This window comes from Dreissena polymorpha, chromosome 8 (genome assembly GCF_020536995.1).
Source record: "Dreissena polymorpha isolate Duluth1 chromosome 8, UMN_Dpol_1.0, whole genome shotgun sequence".
Classification (NCBI taxonomy): Eukaryota; Metazoa; Mollusca; class Bivalvia; order Myida; family Dreissenidae; genus Dreissena; species Dreissena polymorpha.
This window is the reverse complement of record NC_068362.1, coordinates 21,214,393-21,236,330: the sequence shown is the minus strand read 5'-3', so window position 1 is coordinate 21,236,330 and position 21,938 is coordinate 21,214,393. Positions and strand designations below refer to the sequence as shown.

The following is a 21,938-nucleotide window of genomic DNA, read 5'->3' as shown; positions in this document are numbered from 1 at the left end:
TACCAAATGTATTCAAATTATGCCCCTGGGGTCAAATTTGACCCTGCCCCGGGGTCACAAAATTGAACATATGCTTATATAAGGCCTATTTTGTGAAAACTTTCAAAATTTTCTTGTCCATAAACGTATGGCATAGGGCTACCAAATTTGGTATGTAGTGACATGTAATAGTTCTCTTCTTAGTTTGTTCAAATTATGCCCCTGGGGTCAAATTTGAAACTGCCCCAGGGGTCACAAAATTGAATATATGCTTATAAAGGGCTTATTTTGTGAAAACTTTAAAATCTTTCTGTCCATTACCATTGGGTCTAGGGCTACCAAATTTGGTATGTAGTGACATCTTATAGTCCTCTACCAAGTTTGTTTAAATAATGCCCCTGGGGTCAAATTTGACCCTGCTCTGGGGGTCACAAAATTGAACATACGCTTATATAAGGCCTCTTTTGTGAAAACTATCAAAATCTTTTTGTCCATAAACATTGGGCCTAGGGCTACCAAATTTGGTATGTAGTGAAATCTTATAGTTCTCTACCAAGTTTGTTCAAATTATGCCCCTGGGGTCAAATTTGACCCTGCCCCGGGAGATCACAAAATTGAACATATGCTTATATAAGGCCTATTTTGTGAAAACTTCAAAACGTCTTGTCAATAACCATCCAGCCTAGGGCTATCAAATTTGGTATGTAGTGACATCTTATAGTCCTCTACCAAGTTTGTTCAAATTATGCCCCTGGGGTAAATTTGACCCTGCCCTGGGGGTCACAAAATTGAACATATGCTTATATAATGCCTATTTTGTGAAAACTTTAAAAAATGTCTTGTCCATAACCATTGGGCCAAGGGCTACACAATTTGGTATGTAGTGACATTGTATAGTCCTCCACTTAGTTTGTTCAAATTATGCCCCAGGAGTCAAATTTGACCCTGCCCTGGGGGCCACAAAATCGATTATATGCTAACATAGTGCCTATTTTGTGAAAACTTTAAAAAAAATTTGTCCATAAGGCATAGGGCTACCAAATTTGGTATGTAGTGACATCTAATAGTTCTATACAAAGTTTGTTCAAATTATGCCCCTTGGGTCAAATTTGACCCTGCCTGGGGGGTCACTAAACTGTACATACGCTTATATGGGGCCTATTTTGTGAAAACTTAAGAAATCTTTCTGTCCATTGGGCCTATGGCTACCAAATTTGGTATGTAGGGACATCTAATAAACCTCTACCAAATTTGTTCAAATAATGCCTCTGGGGTCAACTTTGACCCTGGGGGGGGCACAAAATTGAATAAACGCTTATAAAGCGCCTATTTTGTTAAATCTTTAGAAATCTTCTTGTCGAAAACCATTCAGATTATGGCTACCAAATTTGGTATGCAGTAACATCTTATAGTCCTCTACCAAGTTTGTTCAAATTATGCCCTTAGGGTCAAATTTGACCCTGATCCGCAGGTCACAAAATTGAACATTATATACGCTTATATCTTGCTTATTTTGTGATAACGTTTTAAGATATTATTGTTCTTAACTCTAGCACCTAGGGCTACCATATTTTGTATGCACATGTAGTGAGATATAGTAGTCCTCTGCAAAGTTTGCTCAAATTATGCCCCTGGGGTTAAATTTTACCAAGCCCAGGGGGGTACAAAAGTGTACATGTGCTTAAATAGGGCCTATATTTAAGTATTTGCACATGCAGAGAATATTCGTTTCAGCCTATTTTTAGCAGTGGAGCGATACAGGGCCATCATGGCCCTCTTGTTTGTACTTCCCTTTAACAGGGGACATATTGATTTTCCTTGTGGAAAATGGGACGCATCCGTATGCCCGTCCGATGTTTGAGTCGCGCTTAGTTTTGATGGTGCTGCTATTTGGATAAAGTTTAAAAAAAACATACCTCTTTCGAAACAATTATAGATCTCTGACAAACCATTTGTTATCCACCTCGCTACATGTATTTGAGTTAATACAATGTTGTGTTGTTTTGTTAATTGTATTTGCCGTGGCCACCTATATGACTAGAGTTATCGTGAATAATAGTGATTTTGAGAACACATATTTTAATTTTGCATAATTAACATAATTTTACATTATGCCGAATATATTGTTTTAACATAATTGAAGTTTCAGACAAAGCATTCGTGTGTTATTGTTATAATTAACACATTGTTACAGTTTACTGCTTCGCTGTTATCTCTATGCTTTGAACAAGACATCGATTTATTCATCAATACAATCACATTGTCGGACTATGTGTTATTGACGTTTGTCGCCCCGTCACTATTTAATATATTAGAGATACTTGTTATTTAACAACATGTTTAAACTATTTAAAACTAAAAATGATTCCTCCGAGTTATTCGAGTCCGAGTCGTTCGTTAAACTTACAATTTACTTCCAAAAAAAACTAAACGGCCATTCCTTTGCACATTTAGTGTGAGTGTCATTGGGCCTTCTTTTATATATTGCATATATAAGCAACTTTTTTAATGCAGTTGATCATGTAAAAATACTACCGCGAAAGTGATAGTCTAAACAGAACACATTAAACAACTTTAACATTATTATTGTATTAAACGTTCAGATCAAAATCGGTATAGAGTATGCAGGCAGCTCCTAAACAGTTAATTAATCCGCATTAATGATAAATTCTCAATACTGGAATATACGTAGAATTCAAAATGTTTTTTATTCCAGACTGTCTACACGGAAGGTACGGTGCAAATTGTTCAAAAGAGTGTCATTGTCTTTCGGGACCATGTGAAAGTGTCACGGGTATATGCATGCCTGCTTTATGCAAAGACGGCTGGAGAGGACTCGCCTGCAATGAAAGTAAGACTTACTATATAATAATCAAGATTGTGATTGATAAACAATAATTGAGCACGTTTGCCCATTGAACTGTATTACACTTTTATTGAAATGTCACTAAGTAATGCTATTGAAATTAGTTCACTGAAAAATAGTATCAAAAAGCTCATTACTCTTTTGCATGCAAAAAAATATGACGCTGTCATAACAAGCTAGTGATAGAACTTACCATAACGCCAATCAGAGCCGTCGGACATCAACTTGATAAATGCGAAAATTATAATATGTAAGCAACTTGCTTTGATAAAATTTCCTTAATTGGAGCCACTATTCATGAATACAAATACATCTTACATTTGTTAGTGTGTCAAAACTATTAAAGATTGTACGTGAAATTGTATGCGTTATATCTGCTCCATATTTACCTGATGTAGAGCTACAGTTATGACAAACAGCAGTCCCCTAGCGTTCAGCGCTTTGATTGATAATATATGATCGACGTTTTATGATTGCAACCTGCAAATCTGGCACCTTTGGTTATTACTGCTTCTTCATATATCATTGTCACAAAAATGTAACTTGTAACCCTTTTGACGGTAGCTGTCTCAATAATCAGTGCTCAGCTGGGTGAACACATAAAAACTGTAGCGTAGATAGGTGACAACATGAGGATTATCATCTACTTGAATATCGATTTATTGTTAAATATTAATTAAAAAAAATAATATGTACTTGTAATTTAGTTGCATTATATAATCAGTTTGTTCAACTTTTTTTGTGAACAATTTATATAAAATAAAATTAAGGTTATGCTGGTTCAAGTGTTTGTTTTTTCTACAGTCACGTTAAACGCGTGACAAATATTTTTGCGTTTCGCTTCGTTGGTGAATATTATTGTGTATATAATTTTACTAAATTCTAATTTTGAATTTTGTATCGCAGCTTACGCACTTCTTGAAGACCTTTAAAGTATTGCTTAAACCTTTTTTTAAGTGGAATAGTATTGTTTAGTTTTGATCCAGGTTTGTTTGGTTTCAGCTGTGTCAGGGTGCAGAATCAACGGGGTTTTCAGGGGTTTTCACACGGACTGGGCAGAATGTAAACACACCGTTTACAACTTTAATTTGCAAATATCTCAAGTTATTGAAATATATTTGCAAAATCTTTAGTACATAAAATACAGGTTTTCTTGCAGTTTGTGCCGGTATCTTAAGGTATAAGAATCTATCATTTAATACGTCTGAAATCAGTGACACAATTTGACGTTGCGTGAAGCATAACAGTGCAGTTTACATGGCATTTTTTAACAAGAAGACATCCTTACTAAATAAAGTAATTATGTTGTATTTCAACTCACCATAATAAGCATTTAAATCTGTCTTTTATACTCTATTTGAAATTCTTAAGAAAATTTGTTTTAAAAAGTTATTTGAAAAAAACCCTACTTACCGATATGTTAACATCAATTAACGTTTAATGCGGAATCCCACAAAGTCACGTGATCCTGCACCCTGGTGTTTTTTCCTGCCATTGTCGACAAGGGGAGTATTGTAAAAAAAAAATTGTAAATGTCCCGACACGTGCGCCTGTGTGGATACAAAATAATAATAGCGTGGGTAAGATAGCAATATGAGGCATATGTCAGCTCTACGGTTGATGTTGGTGTTCATCATGATGTCTTGCGCGAGTACACATTCACGTTTGTTATAGTATGCAAATTGTATGTTTTACTTTAAAAGTTTAAATGAATACATGTTAGAAAATGCTGAATCAATTGTATTTCATTTCACCGTTGTGCTACTACCACCATAATAATTTCGTCAAGTACATAAACTTATTTTTTTTAGCTTCTATGTTAAGTTTACGGTAAACGCTATCAACAAAAATTGCTTTAGCACAACTGATAATGCCAATATACCTTTCATAGCTTGCGATCATGGGCACTTTGGCGAGAACTGCTCCTCTGCTTGTCATTGTTTCAACGGTTCAAGCTTTCACCATGTGTCTGGCCACTGTCCTGGTCAGTGTGAACCTGGCTGGACTCAAAGTAACTGCAGCGTAGGGAAGAGATTTATTGTCCATTGGTGCCTCTTCAATTATTATTCAGAGCATTTTAGAATATGTTTGCGAAAAATCGTTTGACTGTATTGTTACTGTAAATAATGAATGCTTCTCACCTTTATCATACACAGCTATTGTTGTTTCCTCTATTCTTCTACTGTGATGATCTCTTTAGTTCGCCTGTCACAGGTTGCAATTAAGACATTCCTGGAAAGAACTGTTCCTTCCGTTATAATTGCCTGCTTAAATCAAGCTGTTAGAAAGTTTACCTTTACTGTCCGAATAACTTATGTGCACCGGGTTGATTAAAAGCAAATGTAGTGTCGGTAAGATGTAATAACGACCCCTTATGACAGCTTAATAATTCATTATGTAGCATTTTATGACGTGAATGCATGTAAATTATTTGTTATAATATTGAATGCAATGCCAAGCTTCTTACAGATACACTTTATTTAAGAGATTATGAAATCTGTTTTGTGTGTCTTTCTAAGCGTGTGAAAAAGGCAATGTTGGTACCAACTGTTCCTTCAATTGTCAATGTCTTAATTGCAAAACACGTGACCCTATTTCTGGCCGTTGTTCTAACAACCAATGTGCGCCAGGTTGGACTCTTCGTAACTGTAGCGCTGGTACGATTTAAAATGGTCGATTATTAACTAATTGTTTCACGCGTGTTATGATAGTAATCATATGGGGCATGCATGTAAAAATGTTGCATTATAGTAGTAGAAGTAGTAGTAGTAATAGTAGTAGAAGTAGTAGTAGAAGTAGTACAAGTAATAGTAGTAGAAGTAGTAGTAGAAGTAGTAGTAGTAGTAGTAGTAGAAGTAGTAGTAGAAGTAGTAGTAGTAGTAGTAGTAGTAGTAGTAGTAGTAGTAGTAGTAGTAGTAGTAGTAGTTGTAGTAGTAGTAGTAGTAGTAGTAATAGTAGTAGAAGTAGTAGTAGAAGTAGTAGTAGAAGTAGTAGTAGTAGAAGTAGTAGAAGTAGTAGTAGTAATAGTAGTAGAAGTAGTAGTAGAAGTAGTAGTAGAAGTAGTAGTAGAAGTCGTAGTAGTAGTAGTAGTAGAAGTAGTAGTAGTAATAGTAGTAGAAGTAGTAGTAGAAGTAGTAGTAGAAGTAGTAGTAGTAGTAGAAGTAGTAGTAGTAGTAGTAGTAGTAGTAGTAGTAGTAGTAGTAGTAGAAGTAGTAGTAGAAGTAGTAGTAGTAGTAGAAGTAGTAGTAGTAGTAGTAGTTGTAGCAGTAGTAGTAGTAGTAGTAGTAGTAATAGTAGTAGTAGTAGTAGTAGTAGTAGTAGTTGTAGTAGTAGTAGTAGAAGTAGTAGGAGTAGTAGTACTACTAGTAGTAGAAGTAGTAGTAGTAGTAGTAGTAGTTGTTGTTGTTGTTGTAGTAGTAGTTGTACTAGTGGTAGAAGTAGTAGTAGTAGTAGTAGTAGTAGTAGTAGAAGTAGTAGAAGTAGTAGTGGTAGTAGTAGTAGTAGTAGTAGTAGTAGTAGTAGTAGTAGTAGTAGTAGTAGTAGTAGTAGTAGTAGAAGTAGTAGTAGTAGTAGTAGTAGTAGTAGAAGTAGAAGAAGAAGAAGTAGTAGTAGTAGTAGTAGTAGTAGTAGTAGTAGTAGTAGTAGTAGTAGTAGTAGTAGTAGTAGTAGTAGTAGTAGTAATTGTAGTTATATACTGTTCATCTGTTGAGTCGCGGTACTTAATCTTATTCTCGGAAATAAAACAACCAAACACAGCTTACCAATTAAATGAAATATTTTTTATTTAATTCCATCATTATGTTTATCAGAAATGATCAAAATAGCATAAAATTAACAATGAAAACGAAACAACGCTGAAATTTACGAATGGCTATCGGCCATTTTGTCCTTAATTATGAAATCACTTGAGTCGCGGTAATTAGGTCAAATATGTTTACCATATCATAGTTGAGGTAATTTTATACTAAATGTGCAAATTCATTACCCTATTTATTGCAAAGGGATATCAATGTTTACATGCTATAGTTTTTCAAGTTTATGCATACATTTTATTGTTTTATTTGATAAAACAGTGTTTGTCATTCATTCTTCGGGAGAACAGTGAATGCACAAAAATGTGCTGTCTCTTCTCAGGACCCTCACATCACAGCAGTATGTCAAGTGGACCCAGTGTTGGCATTTGTCACACTGGCCCCATTTAATGATGACCAGTGTGTGTATGTCCTTCAGCTGCGGAGGGGACGACCAGCCACATACACAGCATTAATCCGATTGATCCTCATCAGTTTCAGATTCATCAACTTTCCCATGCTGGTTTACCCGGTTGATTTGCAGTCCAGATGTGGTTGGCTTTGGGGATTTACATGTTGTTTGAGTTTTTGGTTGAGTTGATTTAGGCATTTTCTCCTTTTTCTTTGCGTTTTCTTCCAGCTGAATTTTCTTTTGATGTTGGAGTTTTATTTGTTCCATGTTTTCATCAGACATTAGACTTCCTTGTAGTTTATATGGTGGTGTGAATTTTTTTCTTGGTTTTACAGTCACATTTTTTGTTATTGTTCTCTCCATAAAGAAGTTTCGACTAATTTTACAAGTTGATGTTTTGGCCTGGTTGTCTGAGTTTGCAGCACTTGTACTTTCGGCATCATCTCTAAGCATTTCTGGTGGATGTTTGTAGATGGACGATGGTGCTATAGCTGTTGATGTGATCACATCGGGATTGAAGAAGTAAATACCAGCCTTTCTGAAGGCACTTGTTATGTTGTCTGGGGAAAAAGCTTTACCGTATGGTCTTCCAGTCAGCTGAGCCACTTCATATCTTGTGATTGACACCCCTGGGTTAGCATGCATGTACGCTTTGCACTCATTATTGTAATGGTGTTTCATAGGTCCAAACACACCAATATCAAGGGGCTGGGTGAGATGGCTAGAATGGGGTGGTAATACAAACAATACCACTGAATGTTCCTTAGCCCAATCAGTCAGGGTCAGTGACACATGAGATTTGTGACCGTCATACAGGATTAATGTTGGCTTGTCTGTGCCCTTTACCAGTCCCGCATGGTTGGTGAAATGACATTTCAGGTATCTTTCAAACAGGTCCCTATTCATAAACCCACTTTCAGTCATGCCTCCATGTGATCCAGGGGCAGCACCTTCTAGCAATTCATCACACCACCTTTTCCCTGGAAAAATGTAAAATGGTGGTATGTGGTTGCCAAGAGCATTCGCAGCCCCAATGACAGTGACTGTTTTCGTTCGGGCTGATGTTACTACTTGAGGTTTGGTCAGGTTGCCGCATACTATTTTGGGTGGTTTATATTCAGTTGAGAATCCAGACTCATCAATGTTAAAAATTCTTTGTGGAGATTGCTTCATATCATGTTCAGTGAGAATAGAATTTAACTCTTGGAAGTACTTGTCAATGTTTTCCTTGGATGCAGACTTAGCCCTTGATAAAGAGAGACATTGGGGCTTAACGACTTTTAGCTCTTCCCACCTGGAGAGGAAAGAATACATCCAACCCTGGCTAAGATGTTCTTTTGCTTTAACAGGCTTGTGAATAGACATTGCATAGTCCCATGCCATGTACTGGATTTCCATTAGAGAGTAGCCATACCCAATGTCTGCCATGTATACAATATGGTCAACCAATTTCCTTTCTTCATCTGTTGTAAATGGTGTGTTTGCCCCATGATGACAGTCGACCGCCACATTTTGTCTGGTTCTGTCCCTCAGTGTTGATTCAGGCACCTGATACACCCTGGCTGCACGATACACAGACATCCCGGACAATGTAGCAGCATATGCCCTTTGCAGATTATTTCTTTCATATGGCTTCTTGTCTCTGCATTGTTTCAATTTCTGAAAAAAATCAAACAGATCTGGTTAATTATCTTCCATTGTTAACTTTAATTTTAATGACATTGTCAATACTTTTATATTCATAATTTAATGAAAGTTTTGAGCCTGACCTATTAACAAAACTGAAAAAGGGATTAGTTTATGTTAACCGTTTTATAATGTGTATTGTCTGACCTTATTGATACGGCAGACGAACTTTTAAACATCGATGTAAAGGTTGACATGTACCAATTTGTTCTTATTTTCTTAGTTTTTTTACTACATTTTAATGAAAAACATATAAATAACGAAGAAAATTGACAAATTTACCAGTATTTCACTCATTTTCACCCAGAAAATAGCATTTCAATGAAAACTGAAAGTAGGTCAGCTTGTTGACAATGTTAACATCGGCTAGGTGGCGCACAACGAAATACCGCGAGACAAGTGATACCGCGAGTCAAGTGATGTTGAGTATACTAGTAGTTGTTTACGTAGTGGTAGTGGTATTAATAGAAAATAGTAGTATTGTTATTAGCAGTGGTAGTAGTTTTAGTATGATTATGATTATTTCGAAGCTACTATCTATTAATAAATCGACTAGAGTCGTATGCCTGGATAAGTATTTAAACTCAAAATAATTGGATTTTATTTTCAAGACTTTAACTTGTCAATTTGACGAAAATATATCTCAAATGAGTTATTGTAATTGCAATGAATATACTAGAATATGTATATCGTATAACAGTAATGACTTATACCATACAATAAACGCTATTCAAAAACATAGAACTGCATACTATTGTACAGTCGGGTCGCGCATTATATTTTTGTTTATTTTAAAGGGTATGTGTATGTTAATAGAACTTGATATCCACTGTATAAAGCATGTTCTATAAACACGGATTCGTTTCTCATACATATTTTTGATATCTCCGAAATATCTAGATTTTGCCCTATCAGCCGATGTCAGCGAGCCTTCATTAAAGTATAACTTTTATGAATGTGTTCTACTAAGCTATCCGCAATTAAGACCACACACAGAATAGAGCATCATCCCGTTTGTTCTTAAGTTATTATGCAGAAGTTGCATAAAGTGTATCACCACAAATTCTGATTTTCTACACATGATAACATCACTCCTGATATAGTGTACCTAAAACATTAAAATAGACATTCGCTACATAAAACTATTATATCTTATACATCGAAAGACATAGACTACAATTCAATATTTGACTGACATATACAAATTCACGGTGCAGTATAAACACATGGTTTATTCAATTCAAGTTACTTTTAATAATCAGTGCTTTTTGTTTGTACTTCAGTCCAGATCCAGATCCCTAATGCACACATCTCAGTGACATCAAACGGGATACCACACTTCGAATGGACTGCAGATAAGGTCAACGATGGTATTGTCAATAATCGAGGCAGTGCTGACTTGTGTGGATGTTGCGCAGCTCTAGAAAGACCGGCATGGGTGCAACTGACACTGGACACGACATATCTCGTGGAAAAGATTCTAGTTCTAGGGCGTACAGATAAAGGTGTGTAGAGATTTACTCTATATCAATACTAACATAAATTACGCCGGTTTATTGATATCAATTAACACATTAATATGGCAAGTTCGAAACTAACACACTCGATCGCCAGTTATAATCCGATTTATTTGATTTTTTTATCAAAAGCATTAGAAGCATATTTACATAAACTATTAACAATAATAAATGCAAAAGAAATGACACATGTAAGCATACAAATAACGCATACAATAACCAGAAGTTATGATTAAGAAGAAATCAAAATCAATATAATTATAGAAACGTTAATATTTAAATAATACATTTTATCTGTAGAATATTATTAATATTAATAAACGTTTTGCATAAACTATTTTAACATTTTACGCTATCCACTTCCCATGGATTGCATGCTAATTCTTGTACGAAAACAAAAGTAAATCACAAAGCTTTGTAGCCAATAGCCTTAATGTTTGATTGAAGAATACCAGTATGCAGACAACATTTGAAGATGCTGTGCGTTGGTTTTTTTAATTTAATACTTTAATGATAAGATCAAAAAATTGCAAACCTATCTAAATCGATGTTGTTTCACTTACATTTTAAAGTCAGAAACAGAAGTTTGAGGTAGGAATATTAAATTTAACTGGATACACTCATCAGTTCATATTGCCATTAAAATAACAAAGTTATAGACAGATTAATAAAAACGTACATATTGATTTGTTGAGCACATTTTCAGCAACATAACGGTTTAATCGTGAACGGCATTGATTGTAATCGGAAATGTCCGATGCACGCATAGAAAAACTCTCATAACAGCTTTTGGAGCGCTTCTTTAGAATAACAGAAACAAACGAAATGCACAATTATATAAATTCCACATTAATTTCATAAATAACACGTTTGTATGAATAGGCGTGACTTCATTATTCTGGCGATTTTTATTATGATCCTTATACAGAATGAAAGGCTATTGGTTTAACTGACATAAATCCAACAGCGGGCATCACTTCTTTGGTGATGTCAATTGTTCCCAGAGATTATGACGTTGAAGGCATCCCGAATTTAATTTAACTAGAATTGCGTTATCCATGCCTCATGGATATGTTCCTTTTTCGTAAGTGCGCTGTCATATGTTTTATGCTATAAGAACGGGTGAGGTCTTAAGGTGAATGCTGGTTGTTTGACTCTGAAGTTGTTTGTCCATTATATGCAACGACGACTTCGGATCCATTTTTTTAATAATCGTAGCGAATATAAATCATTTCATTTATTGCATGTTTTCAAATGCCACAAACACTATGTCACCAGTAACTGTCGGAGCACACATGCTTTTGCTGAATAGACATACATGTGTATACCCTTAACCCTTTATAATGTTTATGACCTGGCTTATCAGATCATTGATGGAGCGGTGACATCTTTTTGTTCTTGGCGAAGACCCTAAAGTATCGGATGCTCTCTCCTTTGGCGAGGAGAGACTGACGTGTTTGCATCCACGTAATTTCTATACGGGTCAATATTTGATAGTATTAGCTTGAAAAACAGGCCCTCATGTCGTACATGTTTCAATGCCTGTTAAACTTCCAACAAACTCATCATAAAACAGTCTAGCTACTTCTTAATCCACATTTCAATCTATTTTAACGTTACATATTGTAACGTTTAAGGGGTCCAGTAAGATCGTTTCAAACAGTTGTAATAAGTTGGACGTTCATGAAATGACTTATTTAATCATTGTTTGGTTAGCCCTTCCTTTAGTTTCATTCCTTGTGTACTTCAATTATTTCTCCGAATTTTATGTACTCTGGACTCATACAACCGCTTCTCAACATATGTTTGTACTTACTTGACAGTAGTTGGGCTAGAGTGATGGAACCATGCAATAAATGTGCATGCGTACTATTATCTGGTTGAAAAGGTTTTACAGTAAAAACTGAGAACAGCAGTCAGTCAAGGGAAATGGCCAAATTGGCCAATGTCCACAAGTGACCGCTGTTTTCGAATCACCACTGTTCAGATGGTTGGTCAGTTGGTAGTATTGCTACGTCATTAGCACACCCAGTCCTTTGTACACAGTGTTAAACAAAGGCTAATTGCCGATAACTAAGCATAATAACATAAAAAACTTTAAACGACAACAATCATTCTCACTCACAAAACTCTAATCTATCCATACTCAAGGTTGAAAGTACAATGTTCTAATGAGCGGTCATTAAATTAGCGATAATTACTTTTTACTTGTAATATACTCTGACATATTTTATTTTGAAGATTTCCCCCATAATTATCACTGGGCAGCAAACCCTATTATTTGTTTTCTCGCAGCGAGCCGCTTTTATCATATCAAAGGCAGTTACCGCTCTTTTATATTCTTTACCCGAAAACAAGACGCAAAAATGATGCTTTGTTTTGAACTTTTTGCAACTCGAAATGACTGACTCTAACCGTTGTTTTAAGTTCAAACATGACTTTCGGAGTGAAATATACTAGCCGTTTGCCGTTATGGACAATTGATCGTTAGTCACAAGTGTTATAAAGAGCGATTTTCGTTTTGGGGAATCCAGCCTGACTGCTGTCTTCAATTGACCGTTATTGTCAATTGACCGTCAATTGACCGTTGAGTCAGTTTTGACCGTACCATCATTTTCGGATCAAGGGCGATATTGTCAAAGGCATAATACACTTCCCCTGTTACAGCTTGTTTCCACATTTTGTCGGATTTTGTAGCGTCCGTTGATTTGTTTCAAAATTTCCTCCCGATATGCAGATTCATTGTCGGAATTTATCTTTCAGTGTCTAATATTTGCACTTTTTATGCTCCCCCAAAATTTTTTGGGGGAGCATATAGTCGCCGCTTCGTCTGTCCGTGTGTGTGTCCGTCAGTCCGTGCACAATTTTCGTCCGGGCTATTTCTCAGCAATTAATGACCGGAATTCAATTAAACTTTATGGGAAGCTTCACTACCAACAGGAGATGTGCATATTATCAGCCGGTTCTGGTCGGATGATTTTTCACAGAGTTATGGCCCTTTGAAATTTTCCATTAACTGTATATAATTATTTAGTGCAATTCGTGTCCGGGTTATTTCTCAGCAACTAATGATCGGAATTCAATGAAACTTTATGGGAAGTTTCACTTACGAGAGGACATGTGCATATTTTCAGCGTGTTCTAGTCAGATAATTTTTCACAGAGTTATGACCCTTTGAAATTTTCCATTAACTGTACATATAGTGCAATTCTTGTCCGGGCCATTTCTTAGCAACTAATGACCGGAATTCAAAGAAACTTAATGCGAAGCTTCACTACCAAAAGGAGATGTGCATATTATCAGCCAGTTATGGTCCGATGATTTTTCACAGAGTTATGACCCTTTGAAATTTTCTATAAACTGTACATATAGTGCAATTCTTGTCCGGGCTATTTCTCCCCAACTACTGACTGGAATTTAATGAAGCTTTATGGGAAGCTTAACTACCTTGAGGAGATGCGCATGTCATTTATGGGTTCTGGTTAGATGATTTATTTAGAGAGTTATGACCCTTTGAAATTTTAAAGTTGCTAAAACGTCCATCGTATTATTTTGTCCAAAGTTATGCCCCTCAAGACGTTTCCTTTTATCTGACTATATAGTGCAATATTGTGACAAAAAAAAACCTTTGGGAACCATCACCAGTCTCCGACGGTTTCTTGTTCCTCATGGCCGTCCGGCGCTTCGCCTGTTTCGTTTGCTCTCCTCGTATATTTTTTATAGAGCGGTAAGTTCCTCTCGGTCCAGAATTGGTTCAAGTTTGGTCTATACGTTTACCTCGGAACTTATGTTTCTACACTCTATAGAATAATGTCACAAAAAATGGTCGCATGATTTCGTCAAACGACATATTTGGTATTAACTCCTCACTAATGGCGTTATATAACTGGCCGTTGTCAGATCTTATGTAAGATTGTGTAACTATTTCCAGTTGACACTACTATTTTTATTTGGTGTTTAATGGCCGCTATATTACAACTATATTTTAAAATGATGTGAGCTTTGACATTATTTTGGTGATGTCAAGGAACGAAGATTATTTTAAAAAAAACTTACTACTATCTACTTAAGTCAATGTTTCAGAAATATGTACAGATAATGTTTGTATACTTGTTAGTTGAAGATTTCACTCAGTTTGACAACATCACATTGTCACTGGGAAGACGGAATAACACACTACAGGATAAAGCGCTCGATAGGCATAATCTGTCTTATGCGATGACAATACTGGCTCCTCCAAGGGAACTAGATGTTGTACAAGTTTCTAGCACGGGACAACAGGTCAATACATATATGACTATATGCGAGATAATGATATACCGACAATCAGGTAAAGTGCTTTGAAGCTTATTGTTGTTTCGACTGATAGTTATATTTTACTATTTTGTTTTGTTTACATACACGATATGTTCAGTGGCTATGCATGATGTCGCAACAGTAACGTGATATTTTCGCTTTTGATACATGTAAAGAAGTATTATAACCACGAACAAATTAATTTGCGGAGCGCTATTATTTTAAATTGTGGGGGGAACGTAAGATAGCCTTCATTATTCTTTTTTATATATTTTTCTTAAATCACGAATCTTTTACCTCGTTAAAACATTGCTAAAGAGGAATTGTATTTTTTGTTGCTTATATGGCTGTTAATATTGTTTTGAAGGATGTACACATAAAACAAAGTTGTCATATATATTCCTGTATGATGTGTGCATGTACATGTTAATCAATGTCAACTTGTGTTTTGTGTTTAGGACCTATATAATTTTTTCACTTCGATATTATTGCCCCTTATGTTGCGCATAATTAAAAATTAAAAACGTATTACCGCAAAAGAGCTGAAACAGTACAATCATATTTATCAGCGTGTAAAGCTACCTCCTAAAATTGTTTTATTTTTTGTTCTAACTGTCTAGCCCTAAGGTTTGACCTTAAACATAGCTAATAAAATGGTGAATATATTTCCAACAAGGGGACCCGAATTTATAAATCTAAACATTTCATTTTATTAATTTGGAGATAAAGACCTATCTCTTAGTTTTGTTTACTGTTGTGCGGTGTTTTTAATTTGAACACATATTTTTGTATTCATTGAAGTTCTTAGCCAAACCTCTTTCACGAAATACTTATAGATCTCTGATTTATAATTGCTTATTTTCCTTGCTTTAATTATATGTGTTATAGTTAATATAATTATATGTTGTTGTGTTGATTGATTTTGCCGTGGCCACTTGTATGACTCGAGTTACCGTACATTATTGCGATTATGAGAACACATATTTTCATTATTCATAGTTTTACATTATGTCGAATGTCTTATTTAAACATAATTGGAGTTTCAGACAAAAGCATTCGTCTCTTAACGACACATGTTTATATTAAATGTTTTGCTGTTTTCTCTATGCTTCAAACAAAACATACAATTATTTATCAACACAATCACATAGTCGGACTATATTTGTTTGTTGACGTTTGTCGCATCGGTCACTGAAGCTATTTTAATATAATGGTGTTTTGGTATATTTTATTAACGACATGTTTAAGCTATTAAATTTTTTAATGATTCCTTAGCAAGTTTCGAACATGGGTCGTTCGTTTAACGTCTGATGTATTTCCTGTAAAAAACTAATGAGCCACTCTGTAGTACATTTAGTGCGAAAGTCCGTGGGTCTTTTATTTTTTCATATATATTTTTTAATTAAGGTGATCATCAAAGAGGACTACCGCGAGAGTGCGAGACTAAAAATAGCACATTCAACTGCTTAAAAGTATTATTGTATTTAACGTTCAGACAAAGATCGATAAAGAGTATGCATGCAGTGCCTGAACAGTTAATAAGGCCGAAATAATTATACATTCTAAGTACTGGAATGTGAGCAAATCTCAAAATATTATTTGTTCCAGACTGTCTACCCGGAAAATACGGTGTTAACTGTTCAAAAGAGTGTCATTGTTTTAACGGTTCATGTGAAAGTGTCACGGGTAAATGTATGACTGATGTATGTAAAGACGGCTGGAGAGGATTCGCCTGTAATGAAAGTAAGACCAACTATATAATTATCACGATTCGACCGATTAACACTAATTCAGTGCGCTTGCCCATTGACATGTGTTATGGAATTTATGGAAAGTTATGCGATTGAAATGAATTGACTATAATACCAAATAGTTCATAAATGTTTTGCATGCGTGGTAACAAGATATAATGATCGCGTTTAATGCCTTTATAAATACGTTAGGAGTATTTTACTTTGTAATAAAAATGTCATCGCCACTGTCTTAAATGTAGCTTGCCTGACAGAAGTTACCATAACGCAAATCAGAATCGTTATACATTTCCTTGGTAAAGGCGAACTTAATAATATGTAAGCAACTTGCTATGAGTCAATTTCCTGAATACAATTCATTATTCATGAAGAAATAAAAATCTTCTGACATCTTTACTTCATGCAAAAATAAAGTTATCGCAGTCTCCCAGCGTTCAACGCCATGTTTAATTATAGCTGAATCCACTTTTATGATTTCAGCCTGCAACCCTCGAACGTTTGGTTTTAACTGCTCCTTCATATGCCATTGTAAGGAAAATGTAACATGTCATCATATTAATGGTACCTGTCCCAGTAAACTATGCGCAGCTGGATGGACGCATAGCAACTGTAGCGTTGGTACGTAAGGCATGCATTTTATCATCTAATTGACTTGAGATTAAATATAATTGCATTTTATTGTCAAAACTATTTAAGATTGTACGTGAAATGTTATGCACTAGTTATATCTTTTATTACGATTTTGTTTCTGCCCAAAAAATGTCCTGTAAATGTAGGCGTAATAAGTCAACATCTATATTATAAGTCTGTTCGATTTTTACTCGAGCGATTAAAATTACCTTTTTAATGTCTTCAATATAAATAGTCCAAAAGAAAATTTACAAATTGCGCATATCTAAATCGTTAAACATCAACATTATAAATGTTATATCTATCAGAAATAATGTGTTCAAAACTTACCATGAATGCATTACCTGAATAGTTAACCATTGTGAATGAAGAACTAGTTTTATTTAAAATCATCTTACATCTTGACTTAGTGTAGGGCTAAAGTTATGACAAGCAGCAGTCTTAGTGCGTTCGATGCTTTGATTGATAATAGCTTAATCGACGATTTATCTTTGCAGCCTGCAAATCTGGCACATTTGGTTCTAACTGCTCCTCCATATGTCACTGTCACAACAATGCAACATGTAACCATGTTGACGGTGGCTGCCCCAATAACCAATGCGCAGCTGGCTGGACGCATGCCAACTGTAGCGTAGGTACGTAACAACATTCGGATAATCATGTTATTAACAATTTTCATTGTCACAAAGTTTTAATGTATAGATTTATGCACAACCTGTATCTACTTAATATAAAGTGTCTCTTTAAAAAAATGAACGAGATATTTAGGTGTATCATGTAGTCCCGCAGTATCGCAGTTAATGTATTTCTGGAAGACTTTTTCATTATAACTTCAACCTTTTGCGAGTGGACTTATTAGTGTGCATCTTGTGATTCAGGTATGTTTTGTTTTTAATGCGTCTTTCAATGTCATTCCCCACAAGGGGAAGATTATGACCATTATTCTGTTAACTGATACCTACGGTATATGTGCGCCTGGGTGGATGCAAAATAAGTGTAGCTTGGGTAAGAAATGTTAGATATAAGTCAGATCAATGGTTGATATTGGTGTTCATAATAGTGTATAGAGCGAGTATACAATTTTGATATAGCCTGCAATTTTATGTTTTACTTACAAGTTCGTATGACTCGAGAAGTGTGATAATTATAATGTTAGGTACAATTATTGATAGTTTTCAGCTTCTATTTGAAGTTCACAGTAACGAAATCAACAAAAATGACTTATGCGCTATTAATAAATCTAAATATATACTATTTCATAGCATGCGATCATGCGCACTTTGGCGAAAACTGCTCGTATGCATGCCACTGTATCAACGGCGTTAGCTGTGATCCTGTTTTTGGCAATTGTCCTGATGATCTTTGTGCAACTGGGTGGACACAAAGTAACTGCAGCGTAGGTAAGCGATTTATTGTTGATTTGAAGCCAGCTAAGTTATGAATCGGGGCATTAATTAGCCTGTGTCTGTGAGAAAATCATTTAGGAGTATTGTTCGTATAAATATGAATTACAATTTGCTGTGTCATATACGAATATTGTTGTTTCCTCTACTCTTCTACTGTTATACCTTTGGTTCGGATTGAACAGCGTGCAATCTAGATATGTTTGGTAAGAACTGCTCATCCCGTTGTCATTGCCTCCTCGGAGCAAGATGTGACAAAAGTTCCGGTCTCTGTCCTGGTAACCTATGTGCACCTGGATGGACAGAAAGCAACTGTAGCGTTGGTATGATATAATTTTGACACTTGATAGAAGCTTAATAATTAACTATCAATACTGGTATTGTTTGTATGCATGAAAGCGATTTTTAATGATTTCGAATCAAGTGCGTACTTTGTACGCAATCATAATACAGATGATATCTACTCTAAGATATTTTCAATTGTTCGACTTTAAAAGCTTGTGATCATGGCTTGTTTGGCAACAACTGCTCCTTCCCATGTCGTTGTCTGCATGGTAAAAGATGTGACCATATTTCCGGCCACTGTCCAAATGACCAATGTTCGCCAGGATGGACTCTTCGTAACTGCAGCACTGGTAAGATTTATAGTTGTCGTTTACTTATGACGTGTTTTCCGCTTCTTATGCTATTAATGAAATGATGCATGTATAAAATACCTATGTAGTGATGTCGACTTGTATAGCCAAGTATACCTCTTACCGGTATAGTACATGTACTATAGACATAGTACTGCATTTACTTTTACATTGTGTTATCAATGTTACTCACTTTACTTTAACTTAAATTATTCTGTATCGTTTGCTCCATTTTAAAAGAATGCGGTCAAGGCATATATGGTTTAAACTGCTCCTCCCAGTGTTATTGCTTACCCGGGATAAGCTGTGACTCTATCTCTGGCTATTGTTTTGATTATCAATGTACCCCTGGGTGGATTTATCGTAACTGTAGCGTTGATAAGATTGCAACTATTGGACAGCCAAAATTTATATAGTATCGTTGCTATGGTGTTGTCTATGCATGATAAAAATGTATAATTACGTGCATTTTGACCCTTTTATTTTTTGTGACATGAATGAACAGTAATTTAGTTTAGTAATACTGTATAGCTCGTATTACTTCCTCTTGTTTCACCTTTACAGCATGCGATCAAGGGTTATTTGGTTTGAACTGCTCCACACAATGTCATTGCCTACACCAAGCCAACTGTAACCATGTCTCCGGTAACTGCTCGAATGAGCAATGTGAGCCTGGGTGGACTCACAGTAACTGTAGCGTTGGTAAGAAAAGATACAAGAATGATGCTTGGACGATATTTATCTTTTATTTAGTATGTTTCTACTGCCGTTAGATAATATAGCCATGCTCATGCTAGATCAGCTTCCCGAGCATGCGATCAAGGCCATGTATAGCTCATCAGTATATCCTTGTTATATTGCATTTGGTTAATTTTATAAAAGAGTGACCAGGTTACATTTCGAAAGCTCTAATAGGTGTTTCATTAAGACTTCATAATCAGATATATATCATGAACGTAAGAGCATTGAACAAGAGCCGCAACTCTTGCTTTCATAATAACAGGGTATTGCTCTTTATTGATTATTTATAGTTCCGGTCGTGAGGGCGGCGAACACCGGTTTTTGTTTAGAATATAAAGAAGTGAAACTCCAGCTGCTGGAGCAGTATTGAATTCTCATTATATACAATTAGTTGGTCCTTTATTTAAGGCAAGTGACCAATTGCCAAACAGTAAAAAAAGGGCTAAAAACAGCACAATACAAAACAACATACATAACACATAAAGCTGGGGTCACTGCCTTTGAACGGTCAATGCAAAGCATTGGGGGTTTAAACCGGATTTAGAGCGCTCAACCTCACACTTGGCCCAGCAATATTCATGATACATTTAAGTGTAAATTTTGTTTCGAAGCCTTATATCTCGAAAATATATGAGGTACCAATTTGAATCTTCTGAGAAGATAATTCGAATAAAACCGACCTAGCAAATTTCGTCGGACAAAGCGACATACTAGGGAAATATTTTATGAACACAGTGACGTTTCTTGATGTTATTGGCTGATAAGTACTTTGGAAATATCTTCCCTACAGACAGTATTAACTTTAATAATGTATTTAATTTAAACGTAGACATGGTTTATGATAGTTGTTGCCCAAATGACACTTTCAAGCGCCTTTATAAAGGTGTGAATCCCAATTGGTGCACAGCACTTAATTCGTGTTATATTTGTTTCGTTAATCGGCGTTGTTGTCAACTTTGAGCTTTGACCTAGATTTCTTGCGATAATTATATGCAGCGGGAAAGTGACTTCCAATAGAATTGCGCAAATATCCATGCACACTTTCGTTAACGGTTTAAGGTATTTATTGACGATTTTAACGATTATATAGCATAACTGATAAATTGTTTATGAAATGTACAAAAACTACACTGAAATTTTACACAAGTATCGGCCTGTGAAGTAGGAAGTACGAAGTTGTATCAACGCGTCATATCCGAGTACTAAATTGATCATGCTTTATTGTCAGAACTAAACATTATAAATGGTATATGTTTCAAATAAATAGGGAAAATATAATAGTAAATTGAATCATATTATAGTTCCTATTGTTATTGTGTGGAACTGGTATTTCATTCTGAAACTGTCTTACCAACACAAGAATTTATATAGCTGGCTAGTGTGAAAAACAGCTAAGAAGAGGCAGTTTTTTTCTATAAACAAAGCGCGGCTATGTTTATACAAACGCGTTTACTTTATGCATGCGCTAATCATAAATTTTTCGTCGTGCTGTACTATGTATTAGGACTTATAGACATTTGCAACTTTATAATTCTTAACGCGGGTTGGAATAAAACTTTGTGAACATTTACAATTCGTCGAAATGTAAATATATTCTTTGCATTTAAAGAACCTAGCAGTCATACACAAGTTTCAATACGAATGATGCGTTCAATATACTATTAAACTTTATTAAATATAAATAAATTTGACTTGTTTAATTTACCCTAACGCTAATAAATCAATTAACAATACTGTAGTGTTATGAATATTTTATCTGATGAAAATAAGATGGGTGGGGGTGAGCGGATATGATCGCATTATTAACGGTTAGGATATTAATAATGATGAAGCTGACTTTTTTTAATGGTAATCAAGCAAATTAAGTGTATGTATAGCTTGTGAACGATAATCGGGGATCAAATCTTTATCCTGTACTTGTTTATTTAAAACAACACTGACATTTATTTCAACGCTGATTGTATATTAGTTTAAAAAGATTTATTGTTTGTGTATTGCTTACTCTCAACATTATATCTGTTTTCCTGACTGTTTTTCCAGATTAATCCCCCAACACTTTCCAACGCGGAAATTTTAAACGTGTAAACATTTTTCTGAAGAAAGAAGTTTGCTTGTGTGCGATTAAGTACATAAGTAATTAACCTTTGCCATTTATATATATTTTTTATGATAATTATAAATAAATGGATGTAGACATTATTAGAAACGACTGATCTCTTAAAAAAAATATG

The 21,938-nt window shown here is 35.2% G+C and overlaps 1 protein-coding gene and 1 long non-coding RNA gene across 2 annotated transcripts in view; one reads left to right on the top strand and one right to left on the bottom strand.

Moving 5' to 3' along the window:
- The window catches only part of LOC127841580 (receptor-type tyrosine-protein phosphatase T-like), a 41,463-nt gene that overhangs the window by 7,077 nt on the left and 12,448 nt on the right, over positions 1–21,938 (top strand). The window contains exons 2-9 of the mRNA XM_052370504.1: positions 2,696–2,830; positions 10,018–10,239; positions 14,369–14,581; positions 16,156–16,290; positions 16,779–16,916; positions 17,426–17,563; positions 18,191–18,328; positions 18,517–18,654. Of these exons, the coding sequence (XP_052226464.1) occupies positions 2,696–2,830; positions 10,018–10,239; positions 14,369–14,581; positions 16,156–16,290; positions 16,779–16,916; positions 17,426–17,563; positions 18,191–18,328; positions 18,517–18,654 (1,257 nt within the window). The remainder of the gene's footprint in view (positions 1–2,695; positions 2,831–10,017; positions 10,240–14,368; positions 14,582–16,155; positions 16,291–16,778; positions 16,917–17,425; positions 17,564–18,190; positions 18,329–18,516; positions 18,655–21,938) is intronic.
- LOC127841584 (uncharacterized) lies at positions 3,027–5,387 on the bottom strand. Its single transcript, XR_008031121.1, has 4 exons — positions 4,987–5,387; positions 4,728–4,860; positions 4,259–4,395; positions 3,027–3,069 (listed from the first exon to the last, which is right to left on the bottom strand). It is a non-coding gene; the product is annotated as an uncharacterized LOC127841584 (long non-coding RNA).